Source organism: Anser anser, assembly GCF_964211835.1.
Source record: "Anser anser genome assembly, chromosome: 1".
NCBI classification, from domain to species: Eukaryota; Metazoa; Chordata; class Aves; order Anseriformes; family Anatidae; genus Anser; species Anser anser.
This window is the reverse complement of record NC_139720.1, coordinates 6981571-7004730: the sequence shown is the minus strand read 5'-3', so window position 1 is coordinate 7004730 and position 23160 is coordinate 6981571. Positions and strand designations below refer to the sequence as shown.

The following is a 23160-nucleotide window of genomic DNA, read 5'->3' as shown; positions in this document are numbered from 1 at the left end:
ACATGGCAATATATTTAATAAACTTAATTGCTGTCATTAATACGAGCTCGGGAAACATTAAAATGTATCAAGCTGCAGCAAATTACCCCACTCTTTTCGTACCTTCATTTTCCACGTCCTTTTCAAAAAGTCACAATGGAACAATGAAACAGAACATTGCACCTTTGCAACACATCATAAACAGTGCAAGCTTCGGTGAAAGATATGCTATAAAACAAATCACTTTTCCAATGGAAAGCATAAGTCATCTGTATATTAAACTGGAGAAATCTGTATAAATGCACAGATTGTGCAGCCTGCGGTGTAATCATTATACCAACAAGCCTTACATATTGTACTGTTTCTGCTACCATACTTCACTGCAATTATTAGCCTCCTTTTCTGCCAACTCCAAGTTTAACATACTGTCCTCCTGCCAAGGCCATTTGATTATAAATAGCAAAACATCACGTAAATGCAGGCATGTGGGGAGCAGATACAGCACAGAAAAGTGGGCCATTAGGAAGAAGTATTTACTTTTTTTAGGGTCTGATCCTGTACAAACATTTAGTCATGTGAATAGCTGGCTATTCTTGAGCATTTTCCTGAAATTCCAGGAGATTATTAACCTTAAAGGCACAAATGCAATATCTTGCAAGATCTAGTTCTTGGAAACCTTATCAATTTATTTGGTTGGGTAATTAAAATCAGTGGAATATTTTGGAAAATCAGTTTTTCACAAATATTATACATTGAAACAACAAAGTCTCCTGACCAGATTGCCAACTTATGCGTAGGTATCTATTTTTTATCGCATTTAGATTATAATCTACGTGTTTAGAAGTATTCATGATTTGACATATTTCTTCCCGATTTTTGGGTGATCCTAAAGATCCGTCACTGCAGAAAAAGATTTCACAGGGGGAAGTAAAAGGGGAAAGCTAGAAATTGTCACTACCTGAAGCTACCTTCTCATTTATGCTTCTCTACCAGATCATCTCCTCCAGCCAAGCCAAGAGACTTATCCACTTACACTAACTTTGATCCCATGCAGAAAATAACAATGCAGACACTATGGAATGTGAGGTTGTAACAGGGATGTATGCTGAAAAATACATGCTCATGCAAAACAGGTGGGATGGGATGTCCCCATTATAATAGTCACTGTAGCCTCTCTCTGTTGGCTAAACACTTGCACCCTTGTCTCCAACTGCTGTGACACTAAATACAGCCACAAGACAGAGGAACTCAAGCCTGGGCTTGCTGGAAGCTTATATCCAGGCTGAGGGAAGGACACAATTGACCACTGAGAAGAAGCATCGAGCTCTCCACCTCCTCCTCCGCATTCGAAGGGGAGGGGAGGATGCCATTGCAACAGATATAATGGCTAAACTGAGAAAAGGAACAGTAAAAACCTCATTATTTCCTGGCATAAGCAATCTGGGTGGAAAATGCTTCTTGAGCAACGGTTTGGCAAAATGAGGTCTTACCACTAACTCTGAAATAACAGATGATATCTGGGAGAGCAGCCTTGACGATCCAAAAAGGCGATCGGGTAGTGTTTATCACTACAGGATCCAGAGCCTCCAAGAAGCACAGCACCTCTCACCAGAGAGGTCCAAAACTGTGACATTTATGTTACAGGAAGATTTTCAAGAGCAAGGGGGAAGGAGGCATCGAGACATCTGCTCAGGGGCACACTGGGGAGGACAGTGGCGGGTCTGAAGCCATCCCTCTGGATACATTTATGCATTGCTTTTACTGCACAGCCCTCCTTCTGCTCTTTAATCCACTGACACGTACTGCCTTTGCCACCTGCTGTGCTCTGCAGATCATGTGGGAGAGAGGTGGATTTGGGAATTTTGCAGGCAGCCCTTCAAATGAACCACGGCCTTGCAAAGTCAGACTGGCAGAAAAAGACCCCGGCCACAGAAACGGGGGAAATCCCTTTTTGAGGGGGGTTTCTTCAACGGAAGATTGGATTCTGTAGAAAATACCAAACATTATGGAGCAGCCTGTGAGTTTCCATTGGCTGTGGGCCATGAAAAAAAAAAAAACAAAAAAAAAACAACTCTTTTTATCATTTTGTTCCTTTAGGAGGGCCCAGAAGCTGTGTGTGTTACAAGTGCCACGTTTCTTTGTTGCACTCCAGCAACCAACACAGATGTAGCGGGGCCAAGAGCTGGATGCTTACACTTTGTGTATCTTGGATGTGGGGCTTTGGAAAATCTGCTTCTCAGTTATACAAATGGTCACCTCATTCCCTGCTGGGATTTGCGTTCCCATTATTTATTCTGTATTTCTAATACTGACTTTTGTAACTTGTTTAATTTCCTGAGGCTCAGGTCAGTATCATTTAGAAATGCTTTTTTTTTTTTTTTTCATCTCACCAATGTCAGATTTCATTTCCCAGATTTCTTTTTTTGTCACACAGAAAGCACATATTGATGGGAAACACAGTTATTGATGGGGCACTGGAAAAAGGGCAGACCCAGGTCTTGACTTTCCCTCATCTCTCATTCGCATTGATGCCAGCCAATAACCCAGCTGACCAAGCTGATAACCATCTGTAAGACGTTTCTCATTGTCACTACACGGAAAATGAAAAGCAAGAACTTTGATTTTCTCAATGATTTACATTTCTTTCTGCATCCCAAACCTTTCCTACACCTTTCCTACAACTGTTTTAATTGTAAAGGGTGGCCCTCAATCTTATCTTCAGCCTAATTTATAATACAGCAACTGGCAGTCAGACGTTGGTACATCACTCCCATCATGAATAAATCAGTGCCATTACAGTGTCCTGCTTGTGTAGTTGTAACTTACCGCCTCCTTCATGAGTGCAAAACTATCAGTTAATGATCAGGGTAATTCATCACCCTGCATATTGGTAAAATATCATCAGTAAGTGAGCCAAAATGTTTTTTTTTCCTCTGCAAAAACCTTTGAAAGGATTTACTATCCATGTTGTCCCAGGACTGAGAGCAGCAGTGGGATGAGACAAACTAGTCAGGGGTCAGAGAGAGGAGCATAAACACCTCAAAGCCAAAACTACCCAGAAAAACACCAATAACTTCTCTGCCTGTGCTTTTCCTAGCAGGCATTTTACACTCAGCTGCACTATGTGAGGTTAATCACCGGGCTGAGATTGCATCACCAGGACGTTTTTAAGGTCCATCAAGCTGTTTAGCTAGTTATGACACTGGCTCAATGGCTTTCCTGAGGTGCTGGGGACAGTCAGGAAAACTTCTGTTCCCTGAGAAATGCACAGCCTAATGCTCTTATCCAGCTAACACTCCAGAAATTGCAAACGGAAATGGCATTTGTGGTAATTGTGATGGCATAAAAGCACAGTCTAATGCATACCTGAGGTGAAAATACCGTCATTGACTCCTTTCTTTTGCAGCTACTGTAACAACCAAAGATAGTCTTGCCTCATATATAATGATCCCCGACAAAAGACTTGTATCTAAAACCCATTTTTGGGTGCAGCTGGCAGAGTGGGGTGACGCTAAGCGAGTTGGTCAAAAGGCCTTGAGCCATTCCTGTTTCAGCTACATGATCTGTGGGTAATGTTGGTCAAGTCATCTACGTGCAAAGGCATCATCTCATGTAAAGCACTTAATGGAGGTCTAAACTACGAATACAGCCAGACCAGGCACTTTTCTGTAGTCACTGCAGAGAAGCAGCATTGTTAGAATAATTCAGCCTCAGCTTATCCCTCTCTTAGTGTTTCCTGCCTCATTCAACAAGGCAGGGTAAACAGCATGCCAAACCAGGTCTGTGCTGCAAGCATGAGGTGAAGAGGTAGGCCACCATCTGTGAAGCACAGAGAATTTTCTACCTCCTAATGTGCTCTTAGGTGTTTTGATGTTACCTTGACAAAGACCTTATGAGCAGGTTGATACCCAGCTTTCTGCACACCTGCACAATTTGACCATTTGCCCAGAACCCCAAATATGCTTTCTGGGTTCAGTCATTTCAGTGTATCCCACTGCTGCACTGCAGTCAACATAATGCAGCCTTTCACTGAATCATTACACAGATACTCAACAGGTTGATGCACGAGATTAAAGTCCATCACGTTTTTCCAGGAAAATCTGGAGGACAATGGCGTGAGTGTTAAATGATACTCTCTGTTCTGAGGGTTTCACAGCAGTGACTGTTGCTTACCAAGGGTGTCGTGCTGCTTGCTCACAGGTGTATCTTTTATTAGGGTCCTTCTCCATCAAATTCCGAATGAAGTCTTTAGCTATTAAAAAAAAAAAAAAAAAAGAAAGATCATTTAAAGGAATAAATTTAATACTGAGTTCTGCAATATGGTCAGACCAACACTTAGGTTTCCTATTTACATCCAGCAGCAACCAAATTATTGAGAGAACTCCCCATAGGTATGGAAGATGTTGCTTGGATAATGCGAAGATTGATGTCTGATCTAGTAAACAAATGGTGCCTGAACTAGTAAAAGAAAAGTTTCAGGGAATGCTCACAGCTGATGGAAAGCCACCATCTAGCTTCTTGAGCTGTCCCTTTTAAAACTGCCTTCAGGACCACCTAGCTCCTTCCCAAGCATCTTTTGGGAAGAAGCATGGCCCATTTCCCATAGGCAGGATGCTACCTTGTTCTGAGGGCAAAAGGAGATTTAACAGAGGGCCACCAGATGCCACCAGTGCCAGGAAATGGCCCTGGCCCATTTGTCATTTATAAATATAGACATAACCAAAGTGACTCAGTACCAAATCCAACAAATTTAATATGGCAGATAGAAGCCTAAGACCTCTACTCCTGCAGGTACGCTTAGGAGTAGGGTGAGTAATTTGGAGTCAGAAGAATTTGATCCTGCTAGCTCCTAGCTCCCTGGTTAGCCAAGTGCTTCTGAGCACCTTAGTGGTCTGAATATGGCCACACCTGCTGGAGATGCTGGGAAGTTGAGAGGGAAAGGCAAGGAGAAGGCCAGAAACTGCAGCAAGAGGAGCCTTTCATGGCTCATTCCAAGCAACCGCATACGTGGGCAGTGAAGAGGACATGTTGTGTATTTTAAAACCAGTTACCAAGGAAAAGGGACTCTCTTGGGCACGAGGTAGTGTGTTTTTAATTGATGCTAGGATGGAGGGAAGGGAGATCACAGCATGGCATGTATCCAGTAGTTTCATGTGAGAACAGCTGAAGGAGCAACAGCAAAGCCATATATAGCAGGAAAACCTTACTGCTGCTTTAGGTGATGTACTTTCTCCCCCAAAATGCAAAGAAGTCTGCCAGCAGACCTTCATATTTGCTCAGAAAATTCTTACAGGCTTTAAAAAACCTCTCATCACATATATTTTAAAGCAATCTCTCCCAACGATATCTGGACTGCAGATGTAAGCAGCATGAAATATTATTCTATGAGGAGATAGCAGGATATCTCATAGGATCAGAGAATATCCTGAGTTGGAAGGGACCCACAAGGATCGTCTTTAAAATAAAACTCTCCTTTTAATGTCTCACCTAAGTAATCAGTATTAGTAAGGAATAAAAATAATGTATTTCCAGGGATATATTTATATGGTATTTTTTTCCTATAATTCATTTCTCCTCTTGCGTGAAAAGTCAGATGTTTCCCCAGGATGGACAGAGGAAGGACACCGAGCTTGTGTGACCTCTTGGAGGCCACAGCCTGTCAGTGGTACCCACAGGATGCAATGCTGAGCAAGCCTCTGTAGGTACGGGCAGGTGCTATGGGTTAAATGGTTTCTACACTGGGTGGGGAACCAGGGAAGTACATGGGCAGCTACCTGGATCCAGACACTTGGACAGTACTCCCAGTTTCCAAATCTGCTTACTGTCCTTGTTTAGAAGCCATTAACTTCTTTCATTTGTCTTTGCTGTACATGCTGCAGACTCACTTCGGACCTGCAGCTCAGTTTTAGTGACAGAGCTGAACTACTTTCTCTATTCTTAGTGACATGTAAAACATCTGCATTTTATTTGGATGTGATGGCGTTATTATACTGCTTCATCTTCTTAGGACATTCTGCTATCTTCTTCTTCTGTCCCAGCTCCATTTTAATGCTTTGTATGTGACTGGATGAATTGGTACTTAGTTTGATCTCCTGCAAAAATAACTTCCTGTGACTATTTAGCTAAAAGAAATGCCCATTCCCAATGATTTTCAGTTAAAAGGAGCTCCACACACAATGGAGGGCACATTCTCACACCTGATGAAGGATACCTACAACAGGCACAGCTCCATGCATGCCTGGTTGTGGAAAATACATGAGTTTCTTACCAGACTCAGAGATGTCATCCCAATATGGAGAGTCAAACTCGTACTCTGCCTTGAGGATCTGCTCGAAGAGTTTGGAGTCGTTTTCATCATAGAAAGGGGGATAGCCACAGAGCCTAATGGAGAACAAGAGAAGAGACAAGTGACACTTGGACTCATCTCTGCCAAGAAGGTGAGAAAGGGGGAGGGAGGAGAAACTCTTATTTAGGACTTGTCCCATTAAGTTTTCAATCAGGCAAGTGCTATCATGAGACGAGTTTGTTCAGGAACACATAAAAACACTCCTGAAGAACAGCACTGTCCATGACAAAGAGGAATTCTGCACAGCCACCTGGTGCAGCTGATCCTACAGTGACCCACAGATACCCTGACTTCTCTCTGCACACTTTTGGGTGTGTAGAGGAGGAATTGTTTTACAATATGGCCATGATCCCTTCCATCCTCTCCCCTACAAGTGGTAAGAGGATCTTTCATGGGGTACAAAACCAGCAGAGCCTGCATGGGCTGGGCATGGACTTGCTGTTGCACCGGGAGAATCTCTCCCTTTCTCTCCCACTTCTGAAAGCGATTTTGCTGCCCCCTTCAAACTGCCTAAGGCTAACAATATCCTTGCCCAGGTCTTCAGTGTTTATAACCAGAAAGCCAAGCCCCAGGACAAGCAGGACATTGAATGTTATGTGCACAGTTTGAACTAAAGCAGTGAGGAAGCACCCTCGCAGTGCTGCAGACAGCAGGACGTCCGCTCTGCCGAGGCACGGCTCCTCCAGCCCTGCAGATGCTGTGCACAGGAGCACTACTTCCAGCGCTGCACGGAGCCAAGGCAGCTGCAAAGTCTGTGTGTCAGAGACCCCTCTCATCCAGCAGATGCTGCTTTCAGTAGCCTGTCCCTCTCTGCACAGACATATCAGCAAAGATATCCCTTCTTCAGGTTTTAACGTTGCAACGTGCCAGATTGACTTCTGAGGCTGGTTTTAGCAAAGCCATCCTGCTCACAGTTGCCCAGACGTTTTTTGTGTCTGTATAGAGATGTCTTAATTTCTTCTTAATTCCTTCTCTTATCTCTAGCCTATGGTGTAAATAATTTTTTTCACATGCTTCCCTGATAATTAAATGATCTTTTTCCTACATGTTCTTAAACCCTAGGCCAATCAATCTCAATAAAGTATTTAACTGGGCAGAGCCTGCTCTTATATACAGACTGAAGATCTAGCTGAAACACCACACTGCAGCAACAACAGAGCAAGGGGGGTAAAACTGTAAGAAATGAAATACTCAAGTTATTTATAACCCAAAGCCAGTCGGCTGCCCTGGAGGTTGTTTGAACCAACTCAACACTTGAGGGTGAAAGGAGCAGTGTTTTGTTAGCTCTGAAGAGTCAGTGTGCATGATAAATAATTTAAATGCAGAGTGAGATGTTGATCTGCATCAGATCCATATTGACCTGGAAGAACTCTGCTGAAATTTGCAGCATTGTAATGAAACCACTGTGCTTCAACCGAATAAGACATCTCTTTATCTCTCACAGCAGATGAGTCAGTCCTCATTTGTGTCCCACTGGATGACTGCCATTATCAAAAGCAAGTAAGATAACCTCGTGCCAGACAAGCATTTACATTTGAAGCAAGGCTGCATATCTACTTGACAGGCACATGCCTGTGTATGGGGCTTGATGCAGCAATTCCTGTATGAGACCCATGGTGGAAATGGCACATGAGAAGGGCCATTAGGAATGGTGCATTTAAACGAAAGCCCCAAAAGCCACTCTCCACCTGGAAAATGCACCAAAAGAAAAAAATTATCTGGTAACTGAATGCAGAAACTGGATCCAGCTCTACAAATATCTTTGAAGAACATTTATATATCATGTTTTAATCTAACAAATCTCAGTGCTTAGCTCCCACAGTCTTGGGGACACTAACTGAATTTCACCTTCCTCCTCTTTTACACAATCTGCAAGATTTTGGGAGCATTACTGATGGGTTGGAGAGGCTGGAGCTGACTGCTGCCACCACTGCGACAGCCGCTGGTGCAGAGGTGCCCAGGTTGGAGGAAAACTGCTCCTGCAAAGGCACTCAGAGCTATCCCCCTGCCCCTTTTCCCTGGGGTACTCAGTGGGCTCCGTACGAGAAGTCTGACAGCCCTCCATTAATTTCTTGCCTTCCTCAGCACTTTCCTTAAAGAAAACCAAACTGCTCTGATAAAGCATTTTAAGGCGAGCAGACAGCGCTGTGCGTGCTGAGGTGCTGTCAGGCTTCTCCGGAGAAAGAAATAACTCTCTTAAAATGTTCACCATACTAATTACCTTGGCAGAGGTACAAGAGCACAAGTTAGGACGGCGATGATTTATATATGCTTGTGGCAGCAAAACATAGGAGCAAACTGCTGAGCAGCACAGAGCTGGAGGGCTGTAACCCTGCAAGGGGGGAGAGCTGAGACAAACGTGCCCCAGCAAGAGTCCCAGCCCTCCCAGGGCCTTTCATCCCTTTCCTACAAATCCCAAGAGCTTCCCAAGCTCCTCGGTGTGCCTTGGGTATCTACACATCTGGGTATCTGAGCCCCTTAGCAGTGGCAGGATGAGCCCTGTGATCACCCCTTGAGTTTTACCCCCAGGCTCCCATCTCTGCAGTTTCAGCGATGAATGGGGAGAGCTTGAGAAGCGTTGGCTACTATCCCTGGTCATGGACAGGGACATCCCTCCAAGCCAACCTTCTGCCCAAAAGCAGGCTGAGAACAGGGCAAGGGCTGGTCCTGGCTCAGCTGGGGACAACAGGGGGGCCAAATGACCCACAAAGGGAGTCACAAGGATGTTCCTCTAGGAGGCAAACCACCGAGAACCTACAGTAGAAAGCATTTGAGAAGAGAGTGAGCTCCCTAGGACAGAGGAGGTGGCATGTGAGAGGGAAACGCTCAGGCATCCTGGCACATGGAGGTGGTGGGAGCCAAAATATTGCTGTCCTTTACCTTAAAATCAGAGTTTGAGAAGACACAGAGGTTTACTGTAACTTATAGCCAGCACTGGCTTTGCAGCAAAGGATGGGAAAGCCCCAGTAAATTAGCCCAACAAACAATTTATGGCTGGAGGAAATTTTACTGGACTTCCAAAGACTGGGCCACCTTCCAAAGTCCATAAGTTTTTATTTAATTCGTATAGAATCAAAATCCCACCGACTTCATTTCCATCTGCTGGGATGTTTCTGTGTGAAAAAAATGACCTCACTATCAGAGGTTCTGCTGCTTTTATTTAGATATGCAGAAATACAAAAATATCCTCTCTGTCTTCAATGTGAAAAAATCCTGCCTAGTCCTGGGGGAGCTTCAGGCAGCCATTAGTTGTCATCATTTTCTAGCAGTTTCACTAAATAAAAGCTTTTTAGAATTATTTAACAACCTTACAGTATCAGCAACAGATCTTCCCTCAACCTCCTATTCCCAGTCTTGCCTTAAAAGAGAATGGGATGCAGATAAAAAAAAATTAACACAGGTGGATGCACAAATGAAAGATACTGCCAGAAGTCATTTCTAGAAGCCATCAGGAAAACACAGTAAGAATACCAGGAATGTCTTCTTTCTTGCAGAGAAAGCAAACTTGTGCAAGCTCTCATTACACACTGGGGTGATGTTAAAAGCTAAATAACCCATTCTCATGGGCAGTGTCCAGCTTTCAACACAGGAGGCACAGGGGTTAGTTTTACAAACAATTTTTTTTAGTGAGACTAGAGCAAAGAATCCAGTAAGTGCTCAAAGACCTGAGGTGTATGGTGTGGGAAGTCACCCAAGTTCTATTTATATGGTCAAACCCATGTATTTCTTGTTTTGGGAATGGCCCTCCATACTGGCTGATGCTAGTGCCCTCGTGAAATTGTGGACAAGGACATATTAGCATGGGGAATAAAAAATAAATTAAGAAGCAAACAATGATGAGGAATAATCTGGGGTTGTTTTTCCAGCCAAACTGTGACACCCTGAGCAACCCAATGTGCCTATGTGGGTTTTGCCTCTGCTAATTCTCCTTGCAGTACCAAACAAGTAAAGTTATCCCTCACTATCCTGCTGAGGCTCGTGTGTGGTACTGAGAGGGTGAAATGTTTCCTGGACAAAGGTAGAAACCTTTTCTGGAATACTTTGTACAGTCTGTGGCTAATCCTCTTATACAAACATTTCATAAATGATTTCATGCACTTCTATTTGAAAATCAGCAGGAAAAAAAAAAAACTCTAGGAAAGAATATGAACCAAGAATTACCTCTACATATCCATTGCTTATAAACAGAATAGAAAACAAACAAACAAACAAACAAACAAACAAACAAAAAACAATAATTCACTTGTCCTATCAATGAACAGAATCAGAAGTTCAAGGCAAAATGCATTCAGCCTCATGCAGAAGAGACAGGATGCACTGAGTGCTAATGGCCAGGGGCTGAGGCAGAGCAGCTTGTGGCCCCAGGCTCTTTTCCAGCTACGGAACATGTTTTTATTTATGTATTTTTTAAAATCAATTAATTTAATCTTCTTTATATCAGGTATGCATGGTATCAGTATTTTAGCTCTGCAGGCTTTTGCAACTTCTCATGTGACCCAGACAGCTCCAAAACCCAGCTGATGGGAATCCAGTGAGGTCTCTTGCTCTTATGTTTTATGTTTTGAAGCTGAACACATATCAAAACTATCCTGTGATAGGCAGAAAACTGAGTTCAACAATGAGGCTGTTTCAGATTGAGAAATATTGCAACTGGAATAACAGGAAATTTCAAGCTGCTATAATTAGTTCTTGTGAATAATGACTTCTCATGCAAAACAGGTTTTGATAAAAGCTCTGCTGGTGCAGCCTCTGCAATCTGGATGTCGTTAACGAGAGGCATTAGAGACTGGCACTGAAACAAAGGTATTCTTTCCTAAGACATACTTCACCTTGCCTATTAGAGAAACAAATATTTGTCAAGAGCTTCGCTGCCCAAGAAACAGTTTGTTCTTCCAGTGTCATAAACTGAAGGCTCTCATGTGAGACCGAGCATGTGTCTGGAGGCACTCAAGCCACTTACAGTAATAATAGCTCAAAACATCTTTAATATATGCCTGGCTTCTGTGTCAGATTCCCCTGAGTTTCCATCTTCTTAAATGATAACAGTCTGTTCAGAGTGGCTGTGAGGAGTCATGGGAGAGGCAGGGAGGTGATGCAAGTTGATGTGCTCTGATTTCCCTATGCATAAATAGGTCTCCATCTGGTTTGCTGGTGTGGCACTTGCAAGACAACCAACCCAGCTGTTAAACCTGTGCCCATCACTGTGGTATCAGACACCCAGGAAGGGCAGCTTCCTTCCAGAGTGGGAAGAACCCCTCTTCTTCTCTATCTTTACTGCTCCTCTCACATACAATTTCCTACCAGGACATGTCTATCAATTCTGGCTGTTCCTGGAAGGAAGGGGGAGATCCAGTTCAAGATTAGGACACGTAATTGTGGGTTGGGTTTCTAAGACCCCGGTACAGTCCCCAGAGACGGAGCCAGCCAAGACTGGAGAGTGACGCAAATGAATGTTAAGGCAGGGGGCTGGGAATGGAGCAGGGAGTGATTCAGTCACCTAAACACAGGCATCTGGTGCTGTTCGACATGGTCCTGGGTATCCTGCTATCCTCCATCTGCTGCTCCAGAAGAAAGGTCTCCGCAGTGCGTTACGTTTGCCAAATCCACGTGGCCGTCCCGGACACCCCAGCGTGGCTCTAAATGCGTATTTTAGGCAACTGAAAGGCACATCCCAGTGAAGGGACTGTCTGCATCCACACAGGCTGCATTGAGGTGCCCACGTGTAGAGCCCAGTGGCACAGGAGAAGCTCTGGGACACCCGTGTCCCTGGAGCACAGGGGACACCCAACCTGACAAGGTAGGTCACGGGTCTGTGGGGGGCTGGATGATCCTACGGTGACAGCTCAAGACCAGGTGGGACTCTGTGGCTGACTAAAACAGAACGAAGCACCTACGTGAAGGGAGCTGACGTGGATCCTGCGGTGCTGCTGGCTGTACCAGGAGCTGAAAGATGTAGCTCGTAAGCAGAAATAGTCCAGGAGGTGGTTTGATCTCAGACCCAATCCCACCCAAGCAGACCGAATTACAGTCTGGTGAACACATTACCACGCTCCTGTGGAACATATTATTGCCATTTATTTTTGCTGCACATAATACAAATCAGGTCTTTATTACATGAAGTGCAGAAACCCCCAAAAGGTATCTTTGTCCTGCAGAAAGAAATTCATAGGGACTCGTTCTCACTAAACTGATTTAAGCCTTCAGGGGTGGGAATTCCCCATAAAGCAAATAGTGAATTAATATCTGAGAAGTGCATACACCTTGCCTGACAAGCCCAGCACATGCTGATCTGGAAAACAGCAAGAAACCACTGAGGTGAACCTCACAGAAAGAGCAGCCTTGTCAGGTTTACGGATGAGACCGAAACCTTTCCCCCGTTGAAGGTGTGTTCATGAACCAGGAGGTGGCGGGGGTATTGCTTAGCACTGTCTCACCTATTTTCCTCACACATAAAAGCAGCAAATGAAATCATATCAGGTCTGCCAGCAGAAAAGACCTTTGGTGCATGAACCGTAGTTGAATGGGACTGAAAACCTGACAAAAAGCAGAACCAAGTTTATCTCCAGGAACCAGGATGCAACAGTTCGTTCCTCCTGCAGGCTGCCAGGTGGAGACGTATTTTCATGGTGAAAATTTGACATTAAACTGAACCTGGGGAGTAGTCAAGCCTGGAAGCAAGGCAACATACGGCTCTCTTCCACCTGCATCCTCCTGCCTCTTGATCCCTGAAGCTGGTACTCAGCAAAGTACTCTGAAAGCAAAAGGAACGACCCTACCTGGCTGTCCTGCCATGGCTAGCAAGAGCCAAAACCAACAAGAAAATATCTAGGGCTCCCATGCTCGTGTTTGCTTGTGCAAGATGGCAATCTTGCATCAGCACACCCCATCCTCATCTAAAAGAGCCTTAGGGAGTATTGTGTGAAGCAGCCTCCAAGGTATTTTGGCATGTCTGCTCTCTTCCTCGTTGCTGTGGCATATCCCACTGGGTTTTGACAAAAAGTCAGTGAACTGTGGATTTTTGCTTTGTTCTGCAAAAGCCTTTTTGAATCCAGCTATTGATGGTTTCTCTGAGGTAAATCCATCCCCCTGCAAAGTTTTGTACTCAAGAACTTTACAAATATTCATGCAGAATGGCAAAGGCAGTCATAAGGCTGATGTCTGTAGGCAGGGCTTTGCTTTAAATAAATAAACATACATGCAAATAAACAAAGCCTGCCCCTATTTTAGTATATAAAAGCTATTTTGGGTCATATATAGTTTATGTTCAAGGTTAAATAAAAATATAAAGAATGAACTTTGCACAGAGTGGATAATGCAGCAATGAGGTGTGTCCTGGCAAAAATAGTTCTACTACACCATCGAAAAGTTATTCATGTCGACAAGCCATGAAATGTTTGCATAAGGAGAAAGGGAACAAAGCAGGAATGCTTTAATGCTGTGCCTCATTGGAGCTGCCTTTTTCCTGCAGTATTGTATAACTCTGACAGTTGTGTAAAAAGGAAAAAATAAAAAAAAAAATAGAAAGGAAAGCACTGCTAGTTCTGGCATGAAAAGGCATTTGTTTCTGCAGTAGTCAACAGCTAGATGTGCTCTTCTGAACACAAGGAACAGGATCCTTGTGCTGTGTGGTTCCCCGAGTCAGCCCATGGTGACAGCCTGACCTCGTCTCGAAGACTTGCACAAGGTAGGGATCGCTCCTGCTTCAAAATCAGCTACACTGTGAAGATGCAACTACACAACTGCTGTTTGAACGGTGTACATGAGCTTGGGGTCTTGAGCCCTGAGCACAGAACAGCCCATCAGGATGGGACCTAGAGAAGGTCTTCCTACAGGTTCATGGACAAGAAGTTCTGCATTTCCCTCCCAACCCACGGCGATTTCATATCTTCACACATACAGAGATGGATTCAGATGATGGTTTCCTGAAATATTAGGGGTGCTCTTCTCTGGGTAGTGCTAATGACCCCTGGCACCAGGATATCCCCACAACAACAGTAGGCAAGACACCTCTGGAGTCCTTGCAGGCATTGTCACTGGAAGAGGAGGGGGCTCACCCACTCCTACGGCTCACATGCTGAAGGTGCACCCACATCCACAGCACCAGCTGTCCCATTTCATGGAGACAAACCTGGATATAAGGAAAGCCTCTTCCCCATGAGGACAGTCTAAGCATGGAACAGGTTGCCCTTGTATAGTCCCTGAGAAGGATTTCAAGAACCAACTGGATAAAACCTTGGGCAACCTGGTGTGACCTGAAAGGCAGGACTAGAGATTTCCTGGGATCCCTTCTAACCTAAATATCCTATGGTCTTATTAAATCTTTGTAAAGAACAGTGGCAGATACTGAATGAAGACAGGCACTAAATCTCCTTAATCATATGGGTTCTGAGACCTATCCACCACTTTGGGAAATGCACAAACGTCCTGGTCCTGTAGCTTTCTCAAGTAACCAGACCCTACACTCTTGACTAGCAATTAGTTCTGCCAGAGGAGCAAACTCAGCTACAAAGGCAGAGGCTCAACTGCTTTATGGAAAAGCAACGGAATTGATAGGGCAGGAATCAGCCCATCCTCTCCTATAGGACTTGAAGGTTGAAGGTGTTGGATACGTTAAAGAAAATGACCCTCCATTTTCAGTAAAAATCCCAATATTTTGTATTATCCTTTGGTGGAGATAGTTCACTGTGGTATGTAAAAAGCTCTTGTCTTCTTATCTGCCTGTGGCCCTCCCCAAGGATGGAAGTGACACCTCAAGAGAGGTGACACTTCAGGATACATCCATGGGCATGGCGCTGTGCCCTGTGGACATGGTCAAACTTGATTCTGATCAAAGCTAACCTGAGCAGGGGAGGGAACAGCTTCATTGACATCACAACTTGAAGAAGCCCATACTATTGTACAACATGTAATTTAGGCAGGAGTAGGGATTTTTGCCTTTTTGAAGGGTTCTCATTCATTTCCTACAGCTTCTACCGAAATTCAGCCTTTACATAACTGGGACATGTCCAAGGTTCATGTTATCCTGGCTCACAACTGTCAGAGACGAACTTTTTTGGAGCAAAATAAGCAGGAAAATATATGATGGGAGAGCATGTCGCAAGTCCCAAAGCTGCCTGTGAAAACCCAATGGATACTCACAGGATGTATGCGATGACCCCAATGGACCAGCAGTCCACAGCTTTGCTGTAGGGTTTCTGGGCCAACACTTCAGGAGCTGAAAACAAAAAGCCAAACAAGCACATGTTACAAGACCAAACATTTGAAAGTTGCCAAGAAGTAGGATTTGATAGTGCTCCCTGAATCCTGAAGCTTCCAAAGGCTTTTTGTTGCCTTCCACATTCAGCCCTCCTATTTGCAAAAATCATGGTGTTTTCGAACCTCGAGGAGAAGGAATATTCCTGAAAGGGAGAAAATTCCCTGTTTTCTGACTCCAGAGGAAGAATTGAAAGGCAGGCACATAAAAATACCTAGCAGTCTGAGGGCAGCAGGGCCATCAGCTGCCTGCCAGAGGAACTTTAGGAGAGCTGGAGAAAAATGGAACTGAGAAAAATGGAGCAGTGCTGAGATGCACATTCACCCTGACAGCCTCACAGCTCCACCACTTCGTACTGCCAAACGAAGGACTTCAAGAGGCAACTTAGAAAGCATACTGTGTCAGAGAGGTGATGTGCTAGGTCTGCAGGAGAGGAAGGGGAGCTGTTGCCATGCTACTGCCAGCTGACCAACGAAGCCTCCTGGATGCCAGTGTCAGAGGAAATCATTTGTCCTCCTGCCTCTGGGAGTAAGAAATGAAAAGCAGCAGGAACTGGACACATGCATAAAGAAGTGAGCCTTCTCTGCCTCTGCTTAGCTTTCCACCAACATAGCTTGAAATTTGTTAGAAGTGAGAGTATGGCCATTTATTGAATCTCTTTGTGAGTCTGCTTTCCTTTCTTCAACCAGTGAGAGTTGAAAAGGTGCATTATATTTTTATTTGGGAGCCCGGAGTATTATGTTTTCCCTGTTGGAACCTTTCAGTTGCAAATGCTTAAACCTAAAATTTAAAAACCCATGACTCTAATCTTTTTCATGTAAAGAAGCTTTTGCATTTTCAAAGCAAAATGTCCACAATAATGCAACAAATCACTGCTTGTGGCATTCCTAAAGCAGACTCACCACACAGGCTCTTCAAAACACAGTATTTCTTCTGAGTACTCTGGAGTTCAAATGCTCCACAAAAAAAATAGTGGAGGGTAAGTCCCATCAAAAATATTTCTGTAGTGTTATGCCTTACTGTGCTAGTATTCTTACCAACCACAGATTAGTTACTTGAAGAAAAGTGAAAAAAATTGTGAAGCACATATATGTATTACAACTCGAGCATCACATTTATTTGCTATATATGCCTTGGGGTACTGGTAAGGACTCTTCAAAGAGTTATCTTCCTAAGCTAGACAAGCCAAAAAAACTAAAGTCAAAAGTGCCAGCAAAGAATGGAAGAGAAAGCAGTAATGAGAAACTGAAAAGGCTTTCTGGTGCTTGGGCATGGGAGCTTAAAGAAAGAACGGAAGGGAAGACAGTGCACAGGGCAGATGAGGGAGGGCATCCGGGTTGTATTTCCACAAGGAGCAGAATGATGGAAAGGGTCAAGTCACAATGGGGAGACATTATATAAAAAAGAAGAAAATTCAAGGGAATGTGGGTAAAGATATAGCTGGCAGACAGATTGAGAAGGCTTTGGAAGTGTGGGGATTGCCCCAGTCTGCAGCACAGGGTAAATGTAACTCCAGTCTTCAAGTCATCCAGCAAACTGAGATGCATAAGAAATTTAAATGATATTTCAGTTCATATATTGTTAATCTTATTACACTATTGCAAAGTGTGAATACCCTAACACCTATCCACTGCATGACAAAGGAGGTTTCTCTCCACTGCACCTAGCACAAAGGGCTCCTGACCTGGCACTGGGTGCTTGGCAAAAGCCTGCACCCCAGTTCCTGAGAAATCCCTGACTCCCTCCAGGACTTTGGAACATTGCTGTAGTTTACCAAGACAAAGGTAAAAATGCTCTTACTACAATAGTGGATGGAGCTGTGTGAATATAAAAGACATTTGTTTCCACCCAGATGTAATTCTATTCCCATTGGCTGGGTCAGGGTTTATCTGTCAGGTTGGTGCTAGTCAATCCAGTGGGAGTGAACTTGAAGAACTTGGGAAAAAAGAATGAAGCACCGGAGAGCCATCCTATTTGGCTTGTTATTGCCTCCCAGATGACTTGGCAAGCTGTTAGCATGGCAAATTTATATTTCTCTTGTTGCTCGTTTAACAGTTGTTCCTCAAAGTCGATCAGGACAACCTTCCCAGACAATCTTTGCATCCCTTAACTTCATTTTCTTTCCTGATTCATCAAAATTAAAGTCTTCTAAAAAGAATACTTCCTTTTTTTTTTTTTTTCCAAAATGTGCATCAAATAGGGCTTATAAGATCAGCTCCCTTTTCTGTCCCATCCCTTGTGACTGAATTTTGTGACAAAACATGCTGAAGAAGTAAGTTCATTTTCCCCTGTGCTTAGGTGGTTATATGTCTTCCAACTCTGCCATTCTTCCAAATTTCCAAAATTTTATTCACATATCTCTTCTACCTTTGACTGTCTGTTCCTGTTTGCACCATTTTCAAGATTGGTGAACATTATACATTCCATATCCCCCAAAGGAAATATTATGCAAATGGCTCTTGAACACCACACATCCAAGTGAGCTCCTGACATTATACAGATATGCCACATTAACATAACAGAAAACAAATCTGAGATGAGAGGATGTGAACTATATAAAGATTCTCTCTCTCTTAAACATCAAAGCTGTGTTGAAGCATTTCTGTCTGTTTTACAGAAGTGAAGTATGCCGATAACAGGCAATTGTTGCTGTGGATGGTGGCACGTAAGGACACCACAGGACGAAGCTGAAGGCAAATGTAAGGCTATTACCTCACCTTTGGTAAACTTTAATGAAAAAAGTCAGAAGCTTTAAATAACTATTTTGAGGCCAAATGGCTGCTTTTATTTTTTATTCCAAAGAGCAAATATACAACGGAAGCAGAACATAGCCAAGCATCATCTGTGTCTGATATGCAGAAAAGATGGAAATATTTAATGAGCTGAAAAACAAGTCAGAGAAGCCCTTAGAAATGACAGTAGATCGGTGCCCGCAAAAGCAGGAAATGCAGTGAAAAAAATCCAAGAGCTGACGGTGTTAGAGGATCAACACAGATGACTGAGGAGGCAAAACAGCAGTAAGGAGAATGGAAAAGTCAAAACTCCCATTTCTGGTGCCAGGAAAACACCAGCTGAGCAGAAAGAAGACCTTCATTCTTTCTGAGCAGCCAAAGCAATCGGAAGGACAGGAAAACCAATCCTGAGTGAGTTATACCTTTCTTTGGATGAGGAGGGCACTCCACTTCCAGGCCAGATGATCTGCTGATTTACAGTTAGGGGTGGGTTTTGTGCTTTTTTTCCTTTTTTTTTTTTTTTCTTTTTTAATAAGAGAAAAATTTAAAGGCTTATTTAAAATGGAGTTTTTAAGAAAGTGTTCAGAATAAATAAGTTTGGAAGCCTTTCAGAGCACTGTGCCACTACCCCCCAGTGGGCACAGCTATGTTGATAAGCTCCCTAAAAATGCAGCTGCTGGATGCCAAAACCAGCAATCCATGCTCTTGCAAAGAGCTCAACTGATGGGGATTGCTCTGATACTTTAAGCCTGTTGAACTAATTGTACAAGTAAGTCATGAGGGTGCCTGCTCTTCATACCAGCCTCATGCTTAAAAGCAGTTCTCCTTCACTCCCATGATGGTGTTACTCCCCGCAGATTTTGCTGTCTCACAAGAACTCAATCTAATGCTATTGTTCTGTGGTTTATATGGCTTCCCACAAGCTGCGTGCCAGAAGGAATGATGCATTTCAACAAACGGTGCTTGTTTTGAAGATTCCCCATAGGACTGACAAATTAGAATGCTGCCATAAATGTGGGAGGAATAAAAAATAAAAATATTTAAATACAGTTAAAATAATCAGGGACTTGCTTACATTGGGCAGGGACACAGCTCAATTTGCCCTACAAACTGGCCTTGTACAAGCCAGGGCTGGGAGTTCAGCTGGTAATTATTTAGTGCCAGTTTCCATCACGTAGGCAGGTCTCACATGGAAAGCAGGGTACAAGATGGCCATGAAATCCAAGAAAGAGTATGATTAACAGGCAGGGTTTGTAAGGCACGCCATGCAGAGCCGGTGTAAGCCCTGTAGTATAAAATTCTTGAGGGTACCACCTTGAGAGATTGGACAGAGAGAAACCCCACACCACTGAGCAGACGGCTGGTTGCACTGAGGCCTACTCTCTCGCCTCAAGCCAAAGGTGGTGCAAGAGCAGCATAAACTCCACTGCCTCCATACACAATGTCTTCTTCACAGTGCAAACAGGCTAAAAGGCATACAAAGCCGCTTTACCACAAGACCAGAGCCCCTCTTCCACTGCCTGCTGAGATGAAAAGCACTTCTTTCCCTCTCTCACGCAGTCCTTCAGAGTTCAGCTTGTCCTGGTTGGCCAAGACTTTGCAGTTTGGTGCTCTGTCATAATGACAGTGAGGTTTTGGTGTAGCCCTGCTGGTTTCTTTTGGTACAGTTGTCCCTTTTTCATGTTACTGAGTCAGACTGAAGGAGCCATCACGGGAAATAATACAGCTACAGCCACACACCAGCACAGTCCATTTCAGGGAGCTGAGCAGCTCCACTGTCGCCAGCATGTGCCTTGATGACAGCAGTTCCCATGCTTTATTTTTACTTTATTACTCATGTTACTACCTAAACAATTCCAGGGGTTGCTTTTTGCTAATAAGGATTTTCCAAAGGCTTATTGAATATTTTCAAACCTTTTACTCAAAGGATACCAAGTAAGTCAAAAATAAACATGGAAATCTATTGTTTACTTAAGTGCTTCAGTTGTGCACAGGGCTAAGAGAAATGGCTTTGATAAGATCTGGAACTTCTACTGGATTTCTCTCAGAGCTAAAAGGTGTGAGATGACCTTTCCTAAAGGCACTACACAGAATAAAAACAGCAAGTGAGGTGGGGTGTACAGAGATCAATCACAAATTCGGGGTCCATCCCAATCCTCACAACAGGGAAATATAAATAAATTTTACTTAAAGTTGTTTTGGACCCCAGAGCAAAAATTTTAAATCTCAGTAAGATTAAGATATTAGCCAGCCACAAACACAGTTAATAATTTAGTGTCTCTGCAAATGGAGATGAGAATGCTGAGACAGGCTAACATATTTTCCAAACTTTCCAGTGTTCCTAAGTACCTTGTGAGTCTAAGTTCCATCTGCAAAAGTAACTAAAGCTTTTCAGAGACCAACTCTCACAGAAAGCAAGTCAGTGAGACCTACTTCCCAAATAACCAAAATCCCTTTAGAGAAATTTGCTGAGTGACTGGAGAGTCACTCAGGGAGTGCCCAACTTGACATACCTCAAGGACAACTCATTTTCACACAAGTTTTGAAAACCTCCTCCATCAAAGTCAATCTCTTATAAATGGTCTCAAGCCAAGCAGCCCAAATCTGTGATGTTTAAAATGGCAGATAACTGATGGCTTATACGGATCGTGCCCATAATCACATGGATCACTCAGGGGCTTTGGAAAACACCAATTCTACTCCATTCTAGAAGGGCTGAGAACCATGCAAGCCAATCCACACATAATTTGCAATAAGATGTATCACAGAAGCTACCTTATTTTACCCAGTTTAAGTTGTTGTCTAAAAGTTGGGTGTCCAGTCCCAGCTCATCACCTGGACTCCCCCCATAAGAGATGGAAGGACATAAGAGTGTTAAGCAGGTAAGAAAGTGGGAGACCTTCTTATTAGAAAAGGTTGCATTATCAGACCAAAAGTAAACATTTTGATTTACATCTTAATAAACGTGCCCCAACTACGTCTAATTGGGTTAAATTATTGTGTTTTCAGCATAGGACCATAATCTTCAACAAGACTCCTGATAGAATAAAGTCTCTGAACTCTTGACAGTAATTTAATCTGTAAGGCAGAGCCTTAAAAGCCAAGCCAATGTGCTCATGCATTACTGGTTATGCACATTTTAGACATCCTCCAATTCAATAAGATACAATTTGATTTTCAGAAAGAAAACTGATATTTCTTAAGAAGCTTAATTATAATTATACCCTTCCTTATTTAATGAATTTCTGAACCACATAGACAGGAATTTAGTGTCTCAGATACCACCATTCTTTAGAGCTAAAACTAAGAAAAGCTGAGTTAAAAATTGAGATGCAGGGAGTTGAAAGTATATCTTATTCAGGAAAATTAAACAGAAATGGCAGAGGGCCTTGCATGCTTGCAGATGTGAAGAGCAGCAGACCTGAGTTAGGATCAAGTCTGGTACAAAGTCAGAAGCTTGTGCAGCATTTTGCCCAGCAGGATCTGACTGGATCCATTTCAGGAGGTGAAGTATAAAGAGTAGTAGATGTTAATGACTTCTTAACTGAGTCCTGGTGCCTTTAGCATGTGATATATGCCTATTTTTTTCCCTCAGGAATTTAAAAGCAAATTAAACTGACAAAAATAAGTAATTTCTCACTAAATCTTAGAAAATGGGATGCTCTACATATCTTTAAAGAAAAATGTTAGGATTTATGTTGTAAGCTGTGGACTCGTGAGTGTTACTTCAAATCTAGGTGAAATAGCTGGGGAAAAAAATGCCCTCAACAAAAAGAGTTGGTAGAAAGGTGTGGGGTTTGACCGTATTTTTGTTGTGCCATTAGGAGGAAGGTCTGTTGCATTTATTTGAGGGCATTAAGCAAGTGCAGCAAACTGGAGTGAGGCTGGAAGGCACGAATGCTTTCAGATGCAGACAAATTGCAGACTGTGTGTGCATAAGATGTGTAATCAGGTGTAACAGTAACAGAGGCCCATTTGTGGGCATCATAGTGATGACTGACAAAAATTTTCAGTGCTTGGAAAATGTTGTCTGGGCAACTAATTACTTTAAAAAAAAAAAAAAAGCAGCGATAAGAGGAGCTGTCTCCTGTGGAAAAAGGAAAAGGAATAGAGCAAATATTTTGAGAGGTTTTCTTTGTGAGAGAGGAGAAAAACTCCCGTCAGCACTTCTGAAATAAGTGGCCATGACTTCTTGCACTACGATGAGTGAATTCTGTGCTCAGTAAGGTAATGAGGGACCTGGAGGCACTTGTGTACCTATCAGCATCGAGATCATGAGTAATGAGAGCTCTCAAACATCTCTCCAAGTGTTACAATTCATGTCACGTGTTCTGAGAGTTTCCTTTCCAAAACAGCAACTTATATAAATGGATATGCTGAGAAGCCATATGAGATCACACAGTGCCAGAGCAGAGTCACACTCCCTCATTTTCATCAGTGCTTCAACAAATATCATCTTATCTTCCATGCGTCTCACAGACTTATTTTAGTCAGTGCCCATTTCAGAGCAAAATAAAACATGTTAATTAAAGAGAGAAGAGCTGACAGCAAAAATTATGAAAATTGCTGTCTAAGCTCTGTTCGTGCTAGGGCTTTGGAAGAAGATTTCCAGTCTGGTATCATTACACAAGACAGTTATTCAGGGTGCACTGAGTGCATCCTGGCTCATATCTTAAAATAAAAAACTATGGGCTGATGGCTTCACAATGGGAAACCTTTTTTCTGATGTTATCAGGACAAAGCATGCCTGTACAGCATAAAGATAATGGCTGGAAAAAAGGTATTCCTGGGAAAAATCTGGATCACCATATCATAACCACATCATCTGTTTGGGTTCTCATACCAGGATA

At 43.1% G+C, this 23160-nt stretch overlaps 1 protein-coding gene across 3 annotated transcripts in view; it reads right to left on the bottom strand.

Moving 5' to 3' along the window:
- Positions 1-23160, bottom strand: part of CAMK1D (calcium/calmodulin dependent protein kinase ID) — a 220482-nt gene that overhangs the window by 16664 nt on the left and 180658 nt on the right. For all 3 annotated transcript variants that reach the window (XM_083819638.1, XM_083819639.1, XM_083819637.1), the window contains exons 6-8: positions 15464-15539; positions 6248-6360; positions 4153-4231 (exon numbers count right to left, since the gene is read on the bottom strand). In XM_083819638.1, coding sequence (XP_083675764.1) covers positions 4153-4231; positions 6248-6360; positions 15464-15539 — 268 coding nt within the window. The remainder of the gene's footprint in view (positions 1-4152; positions 4232-6247; positions 6361-15463; positions 15540-23160) is intronic.